Source organism: Pteropus alecto, unplaced genomic scaffold, assembly GCF_000325575.1.
Source record: "Pteropus alecto unplaced genomic scaffold, ASM32557v1 scaffold5, whole genome shotgun sequence".
Classification (NCBI taxonomy): Eukaryota; Metazoa; Chordata; class Mammalia; order Chiroptera; family Pteropodidae; genus Pteropus; species Pteropus alecto.
In genome coordinates, this window is record NW_006441953.1 from 30582716 (window position 1) to 30598526 (window position 15811).

Below are 15811 nucleotides of genomic sequence, written 5' to 3' on the forward strand. Positions count from 1 at the left end.
TGTGTGTGTGCGGGTGCGTGTGTACGTGCATGAGTGCATGTGTGCGTGAGTGCATGTGCGCGTGCATGGGAGTGCACATGTGCATGTGTGTGCCTGTGCGTGTGCATGTGTGTGTGTGCACGCGCTTGCGTGCGTGCATGCGTGTCAGGAGGGAAGGGGAGTCCGATCACAGGTGGGAAACCTTGCGGGAAAGGCCCACAGAGCTTGTCTGTCCCCAGCCACCCAGCCTGGCTGGAGATGGAGCTTGTTAACTAACTTTAACAGAGTCTTCGGTAACTACCTGTAGTTTGTAACGAATGGAGTTGTGTTGCGTGTTTGATGTTTTATTTAATCCTCACAAAATCTAATGAGGCTGAGCAGTAAGCCCGTTCTTATCCAGAAGCATCTATTCAGTCTGCTTGTCCCAGTATTTTAAGATTCAGGGAGTGCCATGGTGGGGCTCAGGGCCACCTCCTAAGCCATCCCTGGGGGCAAAAGCTCGTTGTTAGGGACAGTCAGGATGGGGAAGTTGAGGCCTAGCTGGAAATTGGTGATGTCAGACCTCGAAGGTTCAAGTCTCTGGTTGTGGCTTCTCAAATGGGGAGACGGCTAGATGACCTTGACCCTCGACATTATCTGAGTTTCCAGACTCCCTTTATTTGCAGTTTCCTGGTCTGTAAAATGGGGGTGGTGGCTGCTTCTCATGAGGTGGCAGCAAGGATTACATCGATTGGATAATCCCGGAGGAATCTCATGAAGCAGTGCCAGCCCTGGAGCACGTGCTTCCGGGCCTCTGAGGAGCAGACCGGGCGGGAGTCAGCTCGCTCCCCTCTGTGTCTCGTGTGGGCCTTGGCCCCCGGAGCTGGCTTCTGCCTCCCCCAGCGGCTCCCCGTTAGGACAGACGTGGCCAGATACGAATGTTTTGGGGATGGCGAAGGCTTGACAGGAAAACAGCCTTCCGGGTCCCCTCACACACGTGATGGGGGAGAGCGATACAGCTGGTGTTCGGTGTCTCTTAAACCTATAGCCATCTCATTGATCGGGCAGCACAGAAGTACGTTATTTTGCATGAGTTGAATCTGTACCCGAAATCACTGTTTTTGATACACGGTGCATTCGTGTGCAGTGGTCCAGGGGAGAAAAACAAACATTTCTTGGGGGAGAAAAATCCTCGAGTTCTCGCTTCCTTTCACGGAGGAACACGCTGCAGCCCCGGGAGGGCCAGTGGGGCAGGGCGGAGCCCATAGCGCACTGCAGAGAGCGGGCTCCCCTCGCTCCTGGCTCCGTCCCGATCCCCCGATCCCCCCATCCCGTGGCAGGGCTTCTGTGGGACCTGGACAGAGCCTGGCGTCAGCATGTTGGGCCTGGTCTGGTGCTGGCCCTGAGCCCCACGGGGAGCTGAGTGGGCTCCCCACATGCGTGAATGGTGCTGCATAACCACTGCTCTGAGAGCCAGCCAGGAGGGGATTGTTTTACTTTTCTATTCACATCAGTTTTTTTTAATCTAAATGGTTTAAAATACAGTCAGGCATTTGAAAGCTGCTGGTAATGAATGGTTTACCAGTGAAGGGGGAGAGGGAGGGAGGGTGGGAGCGAGCAGAAAGCACATCTGAGCAGGAAGCACCTCGGAGCAGCCCCACTTGCTGGAGGGAGGCGGGGTACCCTCCCTGCTCTGTGGGGGACAGAGGTCTCTGCCCTGGAGGCACTGGCAGTCTAGGGCTGGAGACAGAGCTCAGGGATGCTGGGCTCTTGGGGGCGGGGTGGGGGAAGAGGTCTGGGAGCTGGTGCTGAAGGCCTTTGGGGCTCTGCAGGGCTCAGAGGTGCAGAGGCCAAGCGAGGCAGAGGGAAGCTGGCGGGGTGTCCCTCCTGCCTGGCGACTTTTATGGAGGGGGATGTATGTGGTGCAGTGAAAGCCAGCCTCGCCCCAGGCCAGCATGTGGCTTCCCAGAGAGGGTCACATGGGCTGAGACTTGGGTGAGTAGACATTGGCCAGGTGAAGATTTAAAAGCCGTGTTCTTCAGTTCTCAGTCTTACGTGACTTTTCAGCCGCCTTTGACGGTCACTCTGATCCTGGAATGCCGTCAGTGTGCAAGCCGCCCGCGGTGCAGAGCCCTCCCCTGCAGTCCAGATGAATGGGCGTATCCGCCCAGATGTCTGACTGACACCAGAGACCCCGCACCCCCCGACTGACGGCTCCACCCTTGGGACTGCTCTGCCAGAGCCCAGCGGCCTTGACTCTCTGTTGCGGTCCCGTGGGGTAAACCCCTTGCAGGCTCTGTCCAGGTTCCCTCCACTGCAGCTGTGACCTTGCCGCGGGCGTTTCAGTGCCGCCCAGTGACGCCTGTGTCCCCACTAGGCACGGCCATCCTGTTCACGAGTATGCGCATCTGCACGCGCACACACGTGCGCACGCTGACTGGCGGTCCCTGCTCCTGCCCCCGCTTGCAGTTAAGCCGCCCCTCAGGGCAGAAGATGCTGTTTCCTTGGGTGCTCCGTGTCCTCGTCACCAGAGCACAGGTGTCAGAGGTGTTGCAGGCGCCTGGACTGCGCTGCTTAGACGCGGGGGCTCAGATCTCGGCCGCTAGCTCCTGAGAACGACAGCGCCGGGGCGGGTGTGGGGACCGAGCAGGTGGGCCTCGCAGGCTTTGACCGCCGCGTTCTGGATCGTTCAGGTGTTTGCTCGATTATACAGAGTTCAGAATGTGTCTGCGGTAGTTCTGGAGGCCCTCGCACAGACCCGAGCTCGAGAATACTGTGCCGAAGAAGCTGCTTCTGTGTCACTCGCCCTCTTCGTGGCCTGTAGCTGTGCTTTTTTCTGATCGCTTTTTACTTCAGATGCTGCTTTTAAGAGGTCGGGGCTTGATTTCCACGGATGAGCCGACGGATAAGAGGTGGTGATGCGAATTAGGTCAGCTCCTTTTCGTTTTTTGGAAATCAGCACGTTCTGTGGAGAGGATTGAGAATGTGCTCTGGATGGAGTCTAGATGCAGAAGACCTCCTGGATCGCTCCGCCGTGTTTTCTAGACTGAATAATGAAATCGTTTGCTGTTTTTGAGATAGTAAGAAGCTCAGGCTGAGGACGTGCTGTGACTTAAAAATAAAGTGTCCTAGCAGGCCTGCGACAGTGTTGCTGGTGGCATCTAGCATAGTCTGGACGCTCAGAGCGTCTGGCTCTGCCACTTATTCTTGGCGGGACCTGGGGCAGTTTCCCCCCGACATCTGTGTCCCTATTCCAACATCTGAGCTGAATGAATGGACTGTCGTGCCTTCCTTGAGTCTCTCAGAGTTTCGAAGCACGGACGTGGCGTGGCCGCGAACGTTAACCGTGTCGTGGTTGGCGTGCTGTGCTGAGCGCGTGAGTGCCCCCCCAGGTCCTGCCGGGGAGTCTGAACTGAATCGCATCCTGGAGCCTCTGTGTCCGTGCAGCCCGTGTGCAGACTGGCCAGCATGCTGCAGTTCTGGCATCTGTCCCAGCAGAGTGTGGGTCCCCCTGTCGAAGGCTTGATGATGTTGCCTCCTGACCTAGGCAGCCCTGTGGTCCGAGCCCAGCTCTGGAGGTCAGCGCCTCCATGGGCCCCATGTATCTCGAGCCAGCATGGGCACCTGGAAGAGTGATTTCCCAGGAAGGATGGGGACCCGTCCCCCGCAGTTGAGAATCGCTCCTTCTCTGAGGAGTGGTTCCGATGAGGTCATGAGAACCACCATCGTCTGTCATCGGATGCAGCCTAGGGGTCTGTCCTCATTTAGTCGTTCAGCAGAGATCGCCAGGTGCTGTGCTGGATGCTGCGGGTGGGGGTGGACGGGGCAGGGTCCCTGCCCCTGTGCAGCCTCCGCGGGAAGATGGAGACGTGGCCTGTTCTGGCAGGCACCAGGGCCGAGGGGGCCCAAGCAGGACGGAGCATCTAGCTGGGTCTGAGGGTCAGGAGATGGCACCGGGCTGCGTGTCACAGCTGGGGTGGGGAGGACGGGTTCCCAGAGGACCAGTTTGCCTAATGTCTCAACCTGGGCTCGCCTTGCTGTGTGACGGGCACGTTCCAGGCTAGAAATGATCCAACCAGATAACATTTGATTGCTCGGAACTGTGTGTGTTTGGTAGTTTGCATTGTGATTATCAAAACTGTTTAAGGGAATGTGTATCTGTATTTCACTTTTCCGTCTCATGGTTTGCATTTAAGTCCACAGTCAAATTTATTTGGAAACGTTTACTTTGTTCCTTTGCTGACCCCTACTGGGGGAAGAGGGTACAGGACGCCCCAGAGTCCTGGGAACGCTGAATCGTAGTTTCTGTTCCCTGTTTTTACCCCCCACCAGACTCTGAGCTCTGTCTGCCTTTTAACCTCATACCCAGCGCCTACCACAGAGCAAGCACATAGTAGGTGCTTCATGAATATTCGTTGTTTGTAGAAGTAATTGGTATCAGTAATTTGCACCGGACGGTGTTTGCAGTTCCATGCGGAATCCAGTAGTGCTGTTTTAGGAAGCTTTTAAGTTGGCCTTCAGCATGGATGCAGGCCTGGCGCTCACCGGCCCCCACGTGTGCGTCCAAGGATGGGCGTGAGCGACATGAGCCTCTGTCATGGGTCCACCTGAGTCCACAGCTCTTTCTTGGTGCCATCCAAAGTCTGAGAAACGCAACCTTTTTCCCCAGGATCTTTACTTTATACAGCAAGTCCTTGCCCCTTGACCTGGCCTGTCGGATCTGGGACGTATTCTGTCGTGATGGGGAGGAGTTTCTGTTCCGTACGGCACTGGGCGTCCTGAAGCTGTTCGAGGACATCCTGACGAAGATGGACTTCATCCACATGGCCCAGCTGCTCACCAGGCTGCCCGACCACCTGCCCGCCGAGGAGTTCTTTGCTTGCATAGCGACAATTCAGATGCAGAGTCGGAACAAGAAGTGGGCCCAGGTGAGCGGATCTCCCGTAACCCCTGAGACGTGGGCACGTGGCTTGTACGTAATGTAGGAAGCACTGCGCTCAGAGGGCTCTTTGAGGAAACAGCCCTCTCCAAAGTCGTTGGCGGGCTGGAGGTGACGACATCTGGCTCGAGGCTTGGCTCTGCCGCAGGGGGCTCGGGCAGCCATCCCCTCGTGGGGTCTGTCAGATGGAAGGGCTGGATGATAAAGTGCCATTCTGCAGTGGCACTGGGAGGTCAGCGCTCTAGTGCCATCACAGTGCTGTCTCCACATTAGTATTTGATAAACAAAGCCCACCGGCCCGAGACAGAAAGCACAGGGAGCTAACACGGAGCGGGCCCCTCCTCCTCCCCCTCCCGGAGCCCGTGGGTGGGTGGGCTGGTCCTCATCTCACTGGTAAACGGAGGAGCCCAGGGAGCTGGAAGGCGCCCCTCAGCAGAGGAGGGGGGACGACAGCACTCCCGGGATGTGTGACTGTCAGCCTTTCCAACCTGTGTGGTCACGGCCAACCCCCACCCCCGACCCCCACACACAGACACGCAGAGAGGGAAGGAGTAAACCCACAGCTGACGTTTTGCTTCCTACATTTTAGGAAGTAGGTAAAAATTATTGATTGAAACTGGGTCAGAGATTAGTGACAGTCAGACATTCTCTGACAACGGTAGAGGGATAGGGGTTCGTCCGATGCTGAGTACAGAGTGTGAAGCATCATGGGAGCCATGGGCGTGCACATTGCTCTTAGGTGCTGTGCTTGAGGTCAGGACCCCGGTGAGCTTTATAAAACAGGTGAACAGCCATTTGATTGGCAGCCCCATTTCCTTAGAGGTGGGGGGGGGGCCCTGCCCACTGCTAGTCCTCTGTGCAGCCCGTTGGAAACTTTCGTAAAATGTTTCTGCTTTACGCCTTGTAATTTGTAATTCAGTTAAAGTGGCGTTGGGCCCGGCCCCAGTAGATGAGCACTGGGGCCACAGAGGTTCCCAGGGTTTGGAATAGGACGAATCTGGTTTCGTGAAGCCGTGTGGGCTGCTTAACCTGGAGCGCATCACGTCTGTGAGCACGTGACGAGCTCCGGCCTTACGAAGGGGCGTTGCCCCCCCGCCCAGCGTGTCGCGCGGGTTAGACAGCCGCTGTGCGTGGAGCGGGGCGCTCTGCTGGGCCTGGGGCGGGTGTCCAGCAGATGCAGCCATGGTTATTGTCACCGCTGTCGCGAAGCGGTCACAGTGGAGTATGTATTAGAAGATGAAGGCGCCGACCAGGACCCGCGAGAGCAGGGCCAGGCGGCTGCGCCCGCTGGGGAAGCTCAGGAGGCGCGAGGAGCCGATGCGGGATTCGCTGGTGGGGGGCTGGCCGTGGGCGTGGGCGGGGAACCCTGCGGCCCTGTCTCGATGTTGGCGCGTGGCTGGCGGGACTGGCTGTGGGGCATCAGCCTGCGTGGGCGGGCGGGGCGGTGTCGGGCCGGGGAGTGCGGATGAGGTGCGGAGGACAGGCGGGCGCAGCGGCCGGTGGGCAGGCAGCGCCCCGCGTGAGCCTCTCGGGCTGTGCCTCAGCGTGTCGCGGGGCGCCCACGGATGTCTTCCCTGTGACCCCAGGTGCTGGCAGCGCTGCAGAAGGACAGCCGTGAGACGGAGAAAGGAAGTCCCCCTCCCAGGCACTGAGGCGGCAGGCAGACGCGCTCGGCACGCAGCGGGGTCCCAGAGCACCTGTGCCCTCTCAGCCGGACACCCTGGCAGCTGCGAACAGGGGCTCTGTTCCTCTCTGCTCCCTAACACTGGAGTTGGCCTTAAAACAAAACAAAACAGACAAAACTTGTAAAGAACCAAACCGAGGCTTAGCCTTAAGCAGCCCAGTGGGACGGTGGCCCAGTGTCGCCCGTGGCCGACCGTCGCGTGCTCCGCATGGCTCGAACACGGCAGTGGCTGACTCCCTCCCCTCCTGTCAGCAAAAAGTTAATTAAATCATAATGCTTTTACGTCAACTACTGGAAGGGACATTACAGTCTTTCTTAGCCCAGGTGCATGAGAAGTTCCTTGGGAGACCTCAGAGATGCTTTGGGCTCACAGTCACCTGTTGTAGTAAGAGACTGCTGATTTAGGGACCGCGATAACCCTCCCAGAAGTGGAAAGCCCACCTACCAAAGATGAGCCAAAGGCAAAAGAGCTCTCGTGGGGTCGTCGTGACGGATGCCCGTGGGCGCCCAGGGACACGACCTGACCTCGGCCTGACCGTTTACCATGTTGCCTTTGCCACATGACAGCACAGGGCCGAAGATGGGCACTAAGGGTCCAGTGGGGACCCTCACACCCGGAGACTGCCCCCTGCACCCGCTGAGCAGTGGTGGGAAGTCGCGGCAGGAAGAGCCGTTCGCAGGGAAGGCCCATGGCGGCAGACGGTCTGAAAGCCGATGGAAGGGATGTAGACAGCCCCCCATAAGTCAGAGTGGGGGGAAAGGGGATGTTAAGACCTGCCTCCTGGCCCCCTCCTCATCTCTGGGCAGGCCGGGGACAGCCCGGTGTGGGGGGAGCCTGCTCCCTTGCTCTGACAGAAGGCTCCTCTGTCCTTTGTCACCTGAACGCAGGGGCCAGCGCTGAGTGCCAGCGCTTCCCTCACACGTGTGGCTTAAAGGTGGACTGTCATAAGGGCGGAGGAGTAAGCCCCACACCCGGCAGCACAGACAGTCTCGTCAAAGTTCTCAGTGCGTCCATTTCATCAGCCTTTTCCTATTTTAGGTTTTAGCTGGTTTCCCAAGGTCATTAACACCTCGTTCTCGCTTTCCCATGACTCATTTTGAGAACTTCGTGTTAAGAACTTTGGTTATCCACATTCAAAGAAATGAACGGTTTTTGCAGAGTAGTCCAAAGGGCAGGCAGATCTCTATGGAAATAGCTTCCCACGTGGTCATCCGCTGGGAGTTGGTCCCCGGGAGGGCTTGCTGGGCAGTCCAGGTTGGAGGGCACAGGTCACTCGCAGCGTGTGGTGCGTGCAGCAGTGTGGCTGGCGCCCTCTGGCCCTTCACGGCCGTCCTTCCCGCCGCTGGGGGCGCCCCAGGGTCCGTCTTGTTCCTGATGTTGCGAGCACCCTCAGCTCTCTCTAGGATGCAGCCAGGACACCTGGGCTGGGGCTAACGCCTGCCATGGCATCACTCTTCCAGGTGTTCTGCATCTGTCACATCTGCCTGCGACACTCGTCAGTGCGATAGCAAGTTGCCGAGCCGTGGCTGACCTCGTGCCCCCAGCCCAGCTCTGTTCCGCCTGGTTTTTCCCGAGACCGCCTTTGTTCCCTTGCCTCCCTCACCGAATTCTCCAGGGCGGTCGCAGAGCATCGTGGGTACCGCTTTCCGCCCCAGCCTTCACAGGCTGACTCGCCCGACCTGGGAGGGGAGAGGGTCCGTGTTCACTGAGGTCTCAGCAGCCTGCCAGACGCAGCCGCCCGATACCACGATGCTGAACGTGGCCTGGACTGTGCCAGCCTGGGAGGCGGGCTGGCGAGTGTGCCCGGGTTGCTCCCTGACGTGGGCTTTCTGTTCCCGAAAGATGTATATATTTTCTTACTGTACATAAAGATGTTCCTGGAGTTGCGACGGAGAGCGAGGCAGCCGGGCGGTGCGCGGTTCCGGCCGGAAGGACACGCGCGTTCCAGACCCAGCCCCTAACATCCGTTGTTCGAGTTTGACACACATCTGTCTGCATAGCACCATTTGCGTGTTAACTTTTAAAATGGATTTCATGCCAATCCGGAGCACTGACCGAATCTCCAGTTCTGAAGAGGTGTCCATGACCTGTTCGGGGACCCCGTGAGGGCTTGCTGGTTTGCTGTGTCCACGTCAGAGGCCGGAAGTTCTGAGCCCCTGCCCGGGGCCACGCGGCCGCCTCCCACAGAGGGCCTCAGAGAGGCACAGGGCTGCGCTCCTCTGCCAGATGCCGCTTTAGGAAACTGGAAACACGTCGAAACGCTGCACCCCCTCGGGAGCTCGCCCTGTCCACTTCCCCGGCCACCGATTTGCAGAATCTAAGATTTCGGGTTTGGGACCTTTGTACAACTGGCACTTTAGGGTCGAAGGCTGCGTCCCCACCAGTCCTTGAAATCTCATCTAGAAACAAGGTTCACTTTAAAAGGTACTTTTTAACTGCTCAATTTCGACTATTTTACATAGTTCGCTGATAGAAAACTCCTGATGACACTTGCTACATATCATGTTTTAATTGCTTGTACAGTTAACCTTTAATTTTATTAAGTGTATCAAATTAGGGCTTTTTGAATTGTAAATATGTGGTTTTGTTAAATAAAAGTCATGTAAAATTGTTACTTGATTCATTGCAGTTTGGTTTAAAATTGAAGTTCTCGTCCTGAAGTATGGCAAAAATTTGATTTTGAGCATTGCGCTATTTCAGTGTTTTAAAATTCGCTTGTTAGGATCAGTTACATCAGGAAGATGGTATAGTTACGGTAACTTGGTCAAGGGATTCGAGGGTTTGGTGTGCCCCAAGCTGAAGGGGAGCCCCGAACTTGCTGCTCCTCTCAGGCTTGATCTCAGCCCCGCCCCCGGGGTCCCTCACACCCACCTGCACCTGCTCCCTGAGCCTGCCGCCCCATCCAGGCGGGTCGTCGGCGTCCCCTGTGCCAGCCCCCGAGGAACCCGCTCGGAGCCTGGTCAGCTGGTCATCGGTGGGACCCTGGGCTCTTCCCGGGGCCAGTGCGCACCTCCGTTCCCATCCGTGGAGCGGAGAGCCCGAAGTAGGCCTCGAGGTCGCCTCGGCCGGGCAGACGGAGCACTCCCGTGCGTCGGCGCTGCCCGCCACACCAGCGCTCAGGCCGAGGGCGGGAGCCCCAGGGAGGAGCGTGCCCAGTCCCCGCTGGAGGGCGGGAGCCCCAGGCTGCTCTCTCTCTACACTGGCCCTCCAGGTCTCTCTCCTGAGCAGACACTGCCACCCCTGCTGGGTCGCCCCTCCCGTGTCTCCCTGGGCCCCCGGAGGCCTGTGCTGGACCTGTGTGGGGCTCCTCTCCACCCTGTGCTGCGTCATCTGCCTCCCTGCCCATCCTCCCCATGGGGACGGAGCAGCTCAAGGGGCATTTGCTCGGCCGTCTTCGGCCCCCTGCATGATGCTCAGAAAGCGTCCCGCCTCTCTCCCCCGCGGACTGCTTCTCTCTAGCCCGTGGCATTTTTCTCCGTTTTCCACGGGCTGTGAGGTGAGTGGCAGACAAGGGTGGTCATGGTTGACAGCGATCACGTTTGCTGAGGGCGCTCTGGCTGATCCACCCACGCCAGGCCCTGGGGTAAGTGCCCTGTGAGTGACCTCACTGATCTCCACAGCTGCTGTCATGGTCCGTTTCAAAGGTGTGACTCCGGGAAGTGGTCTGCTTGGGCTTCCGCAGCTAGTTAGCGGCGGTGCCGGGGTTCACACTCAGGCCTGTGGCTCCTGAGCCCTGACACGGATACCTGTCCCCAGGGAACACTTGCTTCAGGGCCATCGGAAGCCTTCTGCCTCTAGCTGGCCTAACTCCAAGTGAGTCACTCACTCACCTGAGCACCTCCTGTGTGCAGGACACCACGCTGCTGGGAAGGTGGCCCTGCTCCCCCATGGCCAGCTCCTGGGGCCAGACCTCGGGCAAACGCACGGGCAGTGGGGACAGAAGTCGGCGAATGTCCTAAGCGAAACGGGGGGCTGCTGGTTCAAACCGCCACCTGAAGTGTGGAACCTGCCACGAAGGCAGGAGAGGGGACCGGTATGGGAGGACCAGGGCACCAGGTGGACCATCAGAGGGAAGCCTTAGAGCCAAAGGGGGTTGCCAGATGGGGTCCCGTGAAGCAGCAGAGCACCCGGGAACTCGACCGTGACTTAAAGTTCCAGGTGTTCCTGGGAGGCCCCAGCGCTGTCCAGCTGTGTTTTGCCCCGGGGTCCTCCATGAGCACTGCCACCCCGGCAGCCAGCTTGCCCTGGGACAGGGTCGCTCCACTGGGCGCTGCCACGCCAGGGCCCCTTTTCCCAGGATGCCCAAGCCCCGCGGGGTCTCAGGTGGAGGGAGGGGCAGTGGTCTCCCTGAACAACACAGCAAAACGGGTTACCCCAGTTTGACCCCAGGGCCTCAACAGTTCTTAAACTGCTTTAATAAAAAACAAAAACAAACAAAAAAACACACACAAAACAAAAACGGGTAGACAAGGGAGAGGGGGTCAAATATGTGGTGACAGAAAGAAATCTAACTATGGGAGGTGAACACACAGTGTAAATATACATATGCCTCACTGTTAAAGTGTACGGCTGAGACTTATTGGATTTCGTTAACCAATGTCACCATAAAAAAATAATTTAAAAAAAATAAAGCCAAGTTTAAGGTACAATTTAGCGAAAGGTTAGGAACAGGAGAGTTTAAATTCTCTAAGCCTCATTTTCCTTTTCTGTAACCAAGGTTAAAAGGGTACCCAGCACCTGTCCACTGATTTGTTAAGGTTAAAGTAATCTAAAACGCCACACTAATTGTATCATTAAAAGAAACAGACCGTAGTAGATGCTAGACTCATGCTCTTGACATGCATACTGTTAGGATCTTGTACTCTTGGTGAACATGTGAATTTTTAAAAATCAGATTTTTCCCCCCAAATTAAATGCATGTTCATTGTATAAAACTTGTAAATTACAGAAAAGCACATAGAAAATTAAAAAATCGTAATTTTTACCACCCAGAAAAGAGATACTTTTTTCATATTCTGACCTTTTTTCCCTACTTTACGAGTGCATTGAGGTCTAGAGAGTTTGGGTATTTGTCTCAGGTCACAGTCGGAAGACAACTGAGTCCAGGTCAGGCCGATTCCAGGGTCTCTGTTCCCAAGCAGCACCCTGTCTGCTGGGACATCTCTCTGTCCATCCTTGGCGTCCTTTGAGTGAAATATTAGAAGAATTGGAGAGGGTGTAAATGTAGTAAAATATGGACATATTTAGTCATTGGTTACTTAAACGAAAATGAGACAAGCGTCTGGAAGGAATATTACGTGGGAAGCGGGAGACAGGAACTTCAGCAGCGCACTTCCTGCCAGCCCCAGCCCGGCCAGCATCCCTCCCGTGTCCCTACGCAGTGGAACTAGTCGCCCAGTTCCTTCCGCTGGGGTCCTTTCCACTTGTAGCTCTGGTGTGATTCATCACTCTGACATTAAGACTTTTTGAAAGTTTAAAACATAAAATGCACCAAATTGGGGAGCATTAACTCCAGTATTATTTTATGGACAGGCACCTCCGACCAGTGGCAAAATCTAAATTATGGCTGTGAATGAACTTTTAAAAAAAGAAAGCACATATTTCCACTTACATAATTAAAAAATCCCAAATGTGGTAAGTCACCAAAAATGATTTTTATTTACCAGTAGAAATGTGCCCTCCTTTCCCACTGCCCCGGGTTCTAGGTAGCGCCTGACTCACTCCTGCCGGTGCCACCCCCAAAACAAACCACCTCCCATAACGCTGAAGGGGCTGCTTCCGACTCAGACCAATTTTAAAATGTCTAGTTTCACATAACATCTCAAATTTTATCATGCTTGCATTTTTCGGGCCTGTACTTTTTGACAAGGAGATGAAAAAGTCTTTAGCCTTTGATTTTTTCATACAAATCGTGTCCCTCGTAGAGGTTTCCGGGATGGATGGCTCTGTATCTGTAGTTCATCCTTCCATGATGAGCATAAGCCCGCTCGCCTGCCCCTTCCCTCACTGGTTCTACTTCCTGAGAGATCCTCTCTCTACTTGGAGTTACTTTTGAATCCAACTTATGTAATAAGCATCTAAGTAACACTTACTTTCAGGACACGAGACTGACATTATACTAATGTATTTGACAAATTTATTGAGCACTGATTATGTGCTGGGCACTGTGCTGGCTACTGGGGAGATGATAAACCTAAAGTCCTTGCTTTATCTCATTGGGGTAGGGAGAACTATGCAGTCACAAAGCAGTAGGTCAAAGGCTGGCCTGGGGTCAAGGCCGATGAAGGAATGTTTGACATGGATAATTGCCAGTGAGTCAAAATCAACTGAAGACACCGTTCCTCACCTAGTGAAACAAAGGGGTGGACGCTTACAATGAAAGACACTCACTCAGCGCGGGCACCAAGCATGTTGCCTGTTTAGCTTTGAAGCTCCCCCCGCTCCACTCAACCACAGAAGAACTCAGTGCTGCTTTTCATTTGTAGCACAAAGAAAGTTCTATTTGCCAGTGATTTCTTATTTAATTTTGACTTTAACAGAAGAAACAAAAATTGTAGGGGATAAAGAGAATGCAAGCAGGAAGTCAAAGCTTTTAACTCCCCTCATTGTTAACGTCTGTGTAGTTGGATGGGGATAATGTTATATTAAAAAAATGTACTCAGGCCGTGGAACGTAAGGAGGAATTTTAATCCACCTTTATTGGCTTTAAGGGAAACACACTTTAGGTTAATCTAAGGGAATGAGTGAGCTTTGACTTGAGATGGTGACTTGAGACTACGCAGCTTAATACATTCACAGGGATTTGATAGTGAACTCAATGCACAGGAACCTCGGGGTACTCTGCTCATCAGATGAACCCTCCCACATACGGAAGAACAGTCCTCAGTATCAGCTCACTGAAATTATGGAATCGCTCAGATGTAAAAAGGCTTTTGTCAGCTTTTTATGAGAAGTCAGGCACATGACCTGTTTGTTTCTCTGGACCTATTTCACTTAACCCCACATAAACCTGACTGCTGACCCGATCTTGTGCTTGGCACTAAGTTGGAAACTGAAAAACTATGAGATAAACACAGAGCGTAGTCCATCGTAAATATCATAGGTCTTTTAAAGGATGGAGGATGAAAGTTAATTGAGGATGACGTTTGCTGAGCTCGAAGCCGTTCTGCTGACTCTTCTCAGCGTGTCAAGAGGGGAGAAAGGCTTTGGCTTCCCGGATCTTCTGCTTCACACCCCTGCAGGACAGAGAGAGGCCTGCGTGGTGGCGCTTCAGGGATTCTAAGCGCCGCTTGAGGACCGCAGTCTTGTCCACCTTCTTTTCCATGTCCCGGAGGAGCAACTCCTTGCCCAGAAGCCCGCACCTCTGATTCAGCTTGATGTTGTCCATCCGCAGGCTGTCTCGAGCTTGCTTAGTCTTGGTCAAGATGTCCCTCCTGAGGGCCACCTGAGCCTCTGTTTCCAGAAGCTGTGACCTTTTGCATGCATTTTCTATATCCACGAAGTGTAGCTTCTCCTTCACGTGGGTGATTATTTGCACGTTGTTGTTCACCTTGCTGCGTAGCTTTAAAAGCTCCTCGTTTCGCTCCTCCACTTTCTCGTTGAAGGTCTGGTTCTCAATCTTGAGCTGTTCGAAATCGATGAGAAGCAGGCCCTCGGTCACGTCCTCCTGGGCCCTCATCCTGGTTTCAAAGTGCATCAGGCCCTGCTTCAGCTGCACGTTCTCCAGCCTCACGGTGCTCATCTCCTCCTCCTTCTTCTCCTCCAACGCCTGGATCTGCTCCACCTCCCTCAGAGCGGCCTGGCGACCACCCCGCATCTGACAGCTGCCCATGGCCTGCATCACCACCTGCTTCTTGAGGGCCTGGAAGGCTCGCCATTCCTTCTCCACCTTGGACAGCTGCTCCGTGCACAGCTGCTTCAGCTGAGCCAGCTCCTGGTGGTACCAGTCCAGGTCGTCTGCCTGCTGCTTCTTCAGCTCCTCCAGCGCGGCCAGGTAGTGGAGGTATGCTTGCTCTTTCTCAGGGGACTCGGGCTCCAGGCCCCTGTCCAGCACCTCGGCCGCATCCAGGCCTTTCTTCTTGCGCAGCGCCTCGAAGATCTTGTGCTGCAGGTAGATGTTGTAGCGCTGGTACTGGCTGCGCTCCAGCACCAGCGACCGGTACTGTTCCAGCAGCTCCGAGCGCAGCTGCTGCTCCTGCCGCTTCTGTACCTCCTCCGTCCACTCACTACTCTCGTCCTCAGGTTCCTTGTCCAGACCTTTCTGCTCCAACTCGCTTTTCGCCCCGCTTCCTTCCACACTCTTCTTCGTGCTCTCTTTCTCCTCCTCCTCCTCCCCGGCACCCTCCTCCTTTGCCTCTGGTCCCTCCCGCTCAGCCTTTTCCCCGCTGGCGGTGGCTGGCGGCGGAGAACCCCGCGACGGGGCTTTCTTCCCCCTCCCCTCCTCCTCCGCCGCCTCCTCCCTTTCCTTCTCGGATTCCACGAGCCCGCCGTCGGACTCCGGCTTGGCTGGCTCCTCTGGCTCGGTATCGGCCGGCCACTCCCGTTGCTCGGGCCCCTCCTCGCCCGCAGCCCCGGCGGCCGCCGGCCCTTCCTGGGCCTTGGCGGGCTCGGTAGGCTCGGCGGGCTCGGCTAGATCGGCCGCGGCGGAGCCTCCATCCGAAGCGTCTACGGCCTCCGGCTCCAGCTTCGGCTCCGTCTCCGGTTGCGGCTGAGACTCCGGCTCTGGCTCCGGCTCCGGCTCCGGCTCCGGCTCCGGCTCCGGCTGCGGCTGTGGCTGCGGCTGCGGCTCCGGCTGGCTGCGTCTCCGGCTGCGGCTCTGGCTGCGGCTGGGACTCGAGCTCCGCGGGGTTGGCCGGCGACTGAGGGCCAGAGCCGCCCTTGATCCCGGACAGCTGCGGGGCCGGGCTCTCCGCATCTCCGTCTTCCCGCTCAGGGTCCCCACCGCGCTCAGAGTGGCCGTCCATCTCCCTCCGGCTCCTCCAGCGCCGCGGACTCCAGCTGTCGGAGGTTAGGTTTCCAGGGGCAACCAGGGGCGCTCGCAGTGGGCCCGGCGATTGGCCAGGCGTCAACCCGCCGCCCTGCCCCTTCTCCCCGCCTTCCCGCAGGATCAGACCAATGGGGGGCCGCGAGCGAACAATGGGAGGCGTTGATTGGGAGAGGGCGTAGGCTCGCGCCGAGGGGGGCGTGGCGGACTCGCCGCGCTAGCTTTCCGCGCGCTTCCTCGCGCCGG

The 15811-nt window shown here is 56.3% G+C and overlaps 3 protein-coding genes across 5 annotated transcripts in view; 2 read left to right on the forward strand and 1 right to left on the reverse strand.

Annotated features, from left to right (window-relative positions):
* TBC1D14 (TBC1 domain family member 14) overlaps window positions 1-9201 on the forward strand; it is an 83739-nt gene extending 74538 nt beyond the window's left edge. For all 3 annotated transcript variants that reach the window (XM_015594945.2, XM_025051708.1, XM_025051709.1), the window contains 2 exons: window positions 4628-4886; window positions 6484-9201. In XM_015594945.2, the coding sequence (XP_015450431.1) occupies window positions 4628-4886; window positions 6484-6549 (325 nt within the window). In that variant the 3' untranslated portion in view covers window positions 6550-9201. The remainder of the gene's footprint in view (window positions 1-4627; window positions 4887-6483) is intronic.
* Window positions 9202-13255: 4054 nt separating this feature from the next.
* CCDC96 (coiled-coil domain containing 96) lies at window positions 13256-15751 on the reverse strand. Its single transcript, XM_015594850.2, has one exon. It carries the CDS (start codon window positions 15494-15496, stop codon window positions 13769-13771), a length of 1728 nt encoding a protein of 575 aa, XP_015450336.1. The 5' UTR covers window positions 15497-15751; the 3' UTR covers window positions 13256-13768.
* The window catches only part of TADA2B (transcriptional adaptor 2B), a 16520-nt gene continuing 16405 nt past the window's right edge, over window positions 15697-15811 (forward strand). The window contains exon 1 of the mRNA XM_006919093.3: window positions 15697-15706. Within this exon, the coding sequence (XP_006919155.1) occupies window positions 15697-15706 (10 nt within the window). The remainder of the gene's footprint in view (window positions 15707-15811) is intronic.

Excerpts from the sequence above, each read along its gene's own strand:
- CCDC96 (XM_015594850.2), bottom strand. The coding sequence starts at position 15,496 with ATGCGGAGAGCCCGGCCCCGCAGCTGTCCGGGATCAAGGGCGGCTCTG.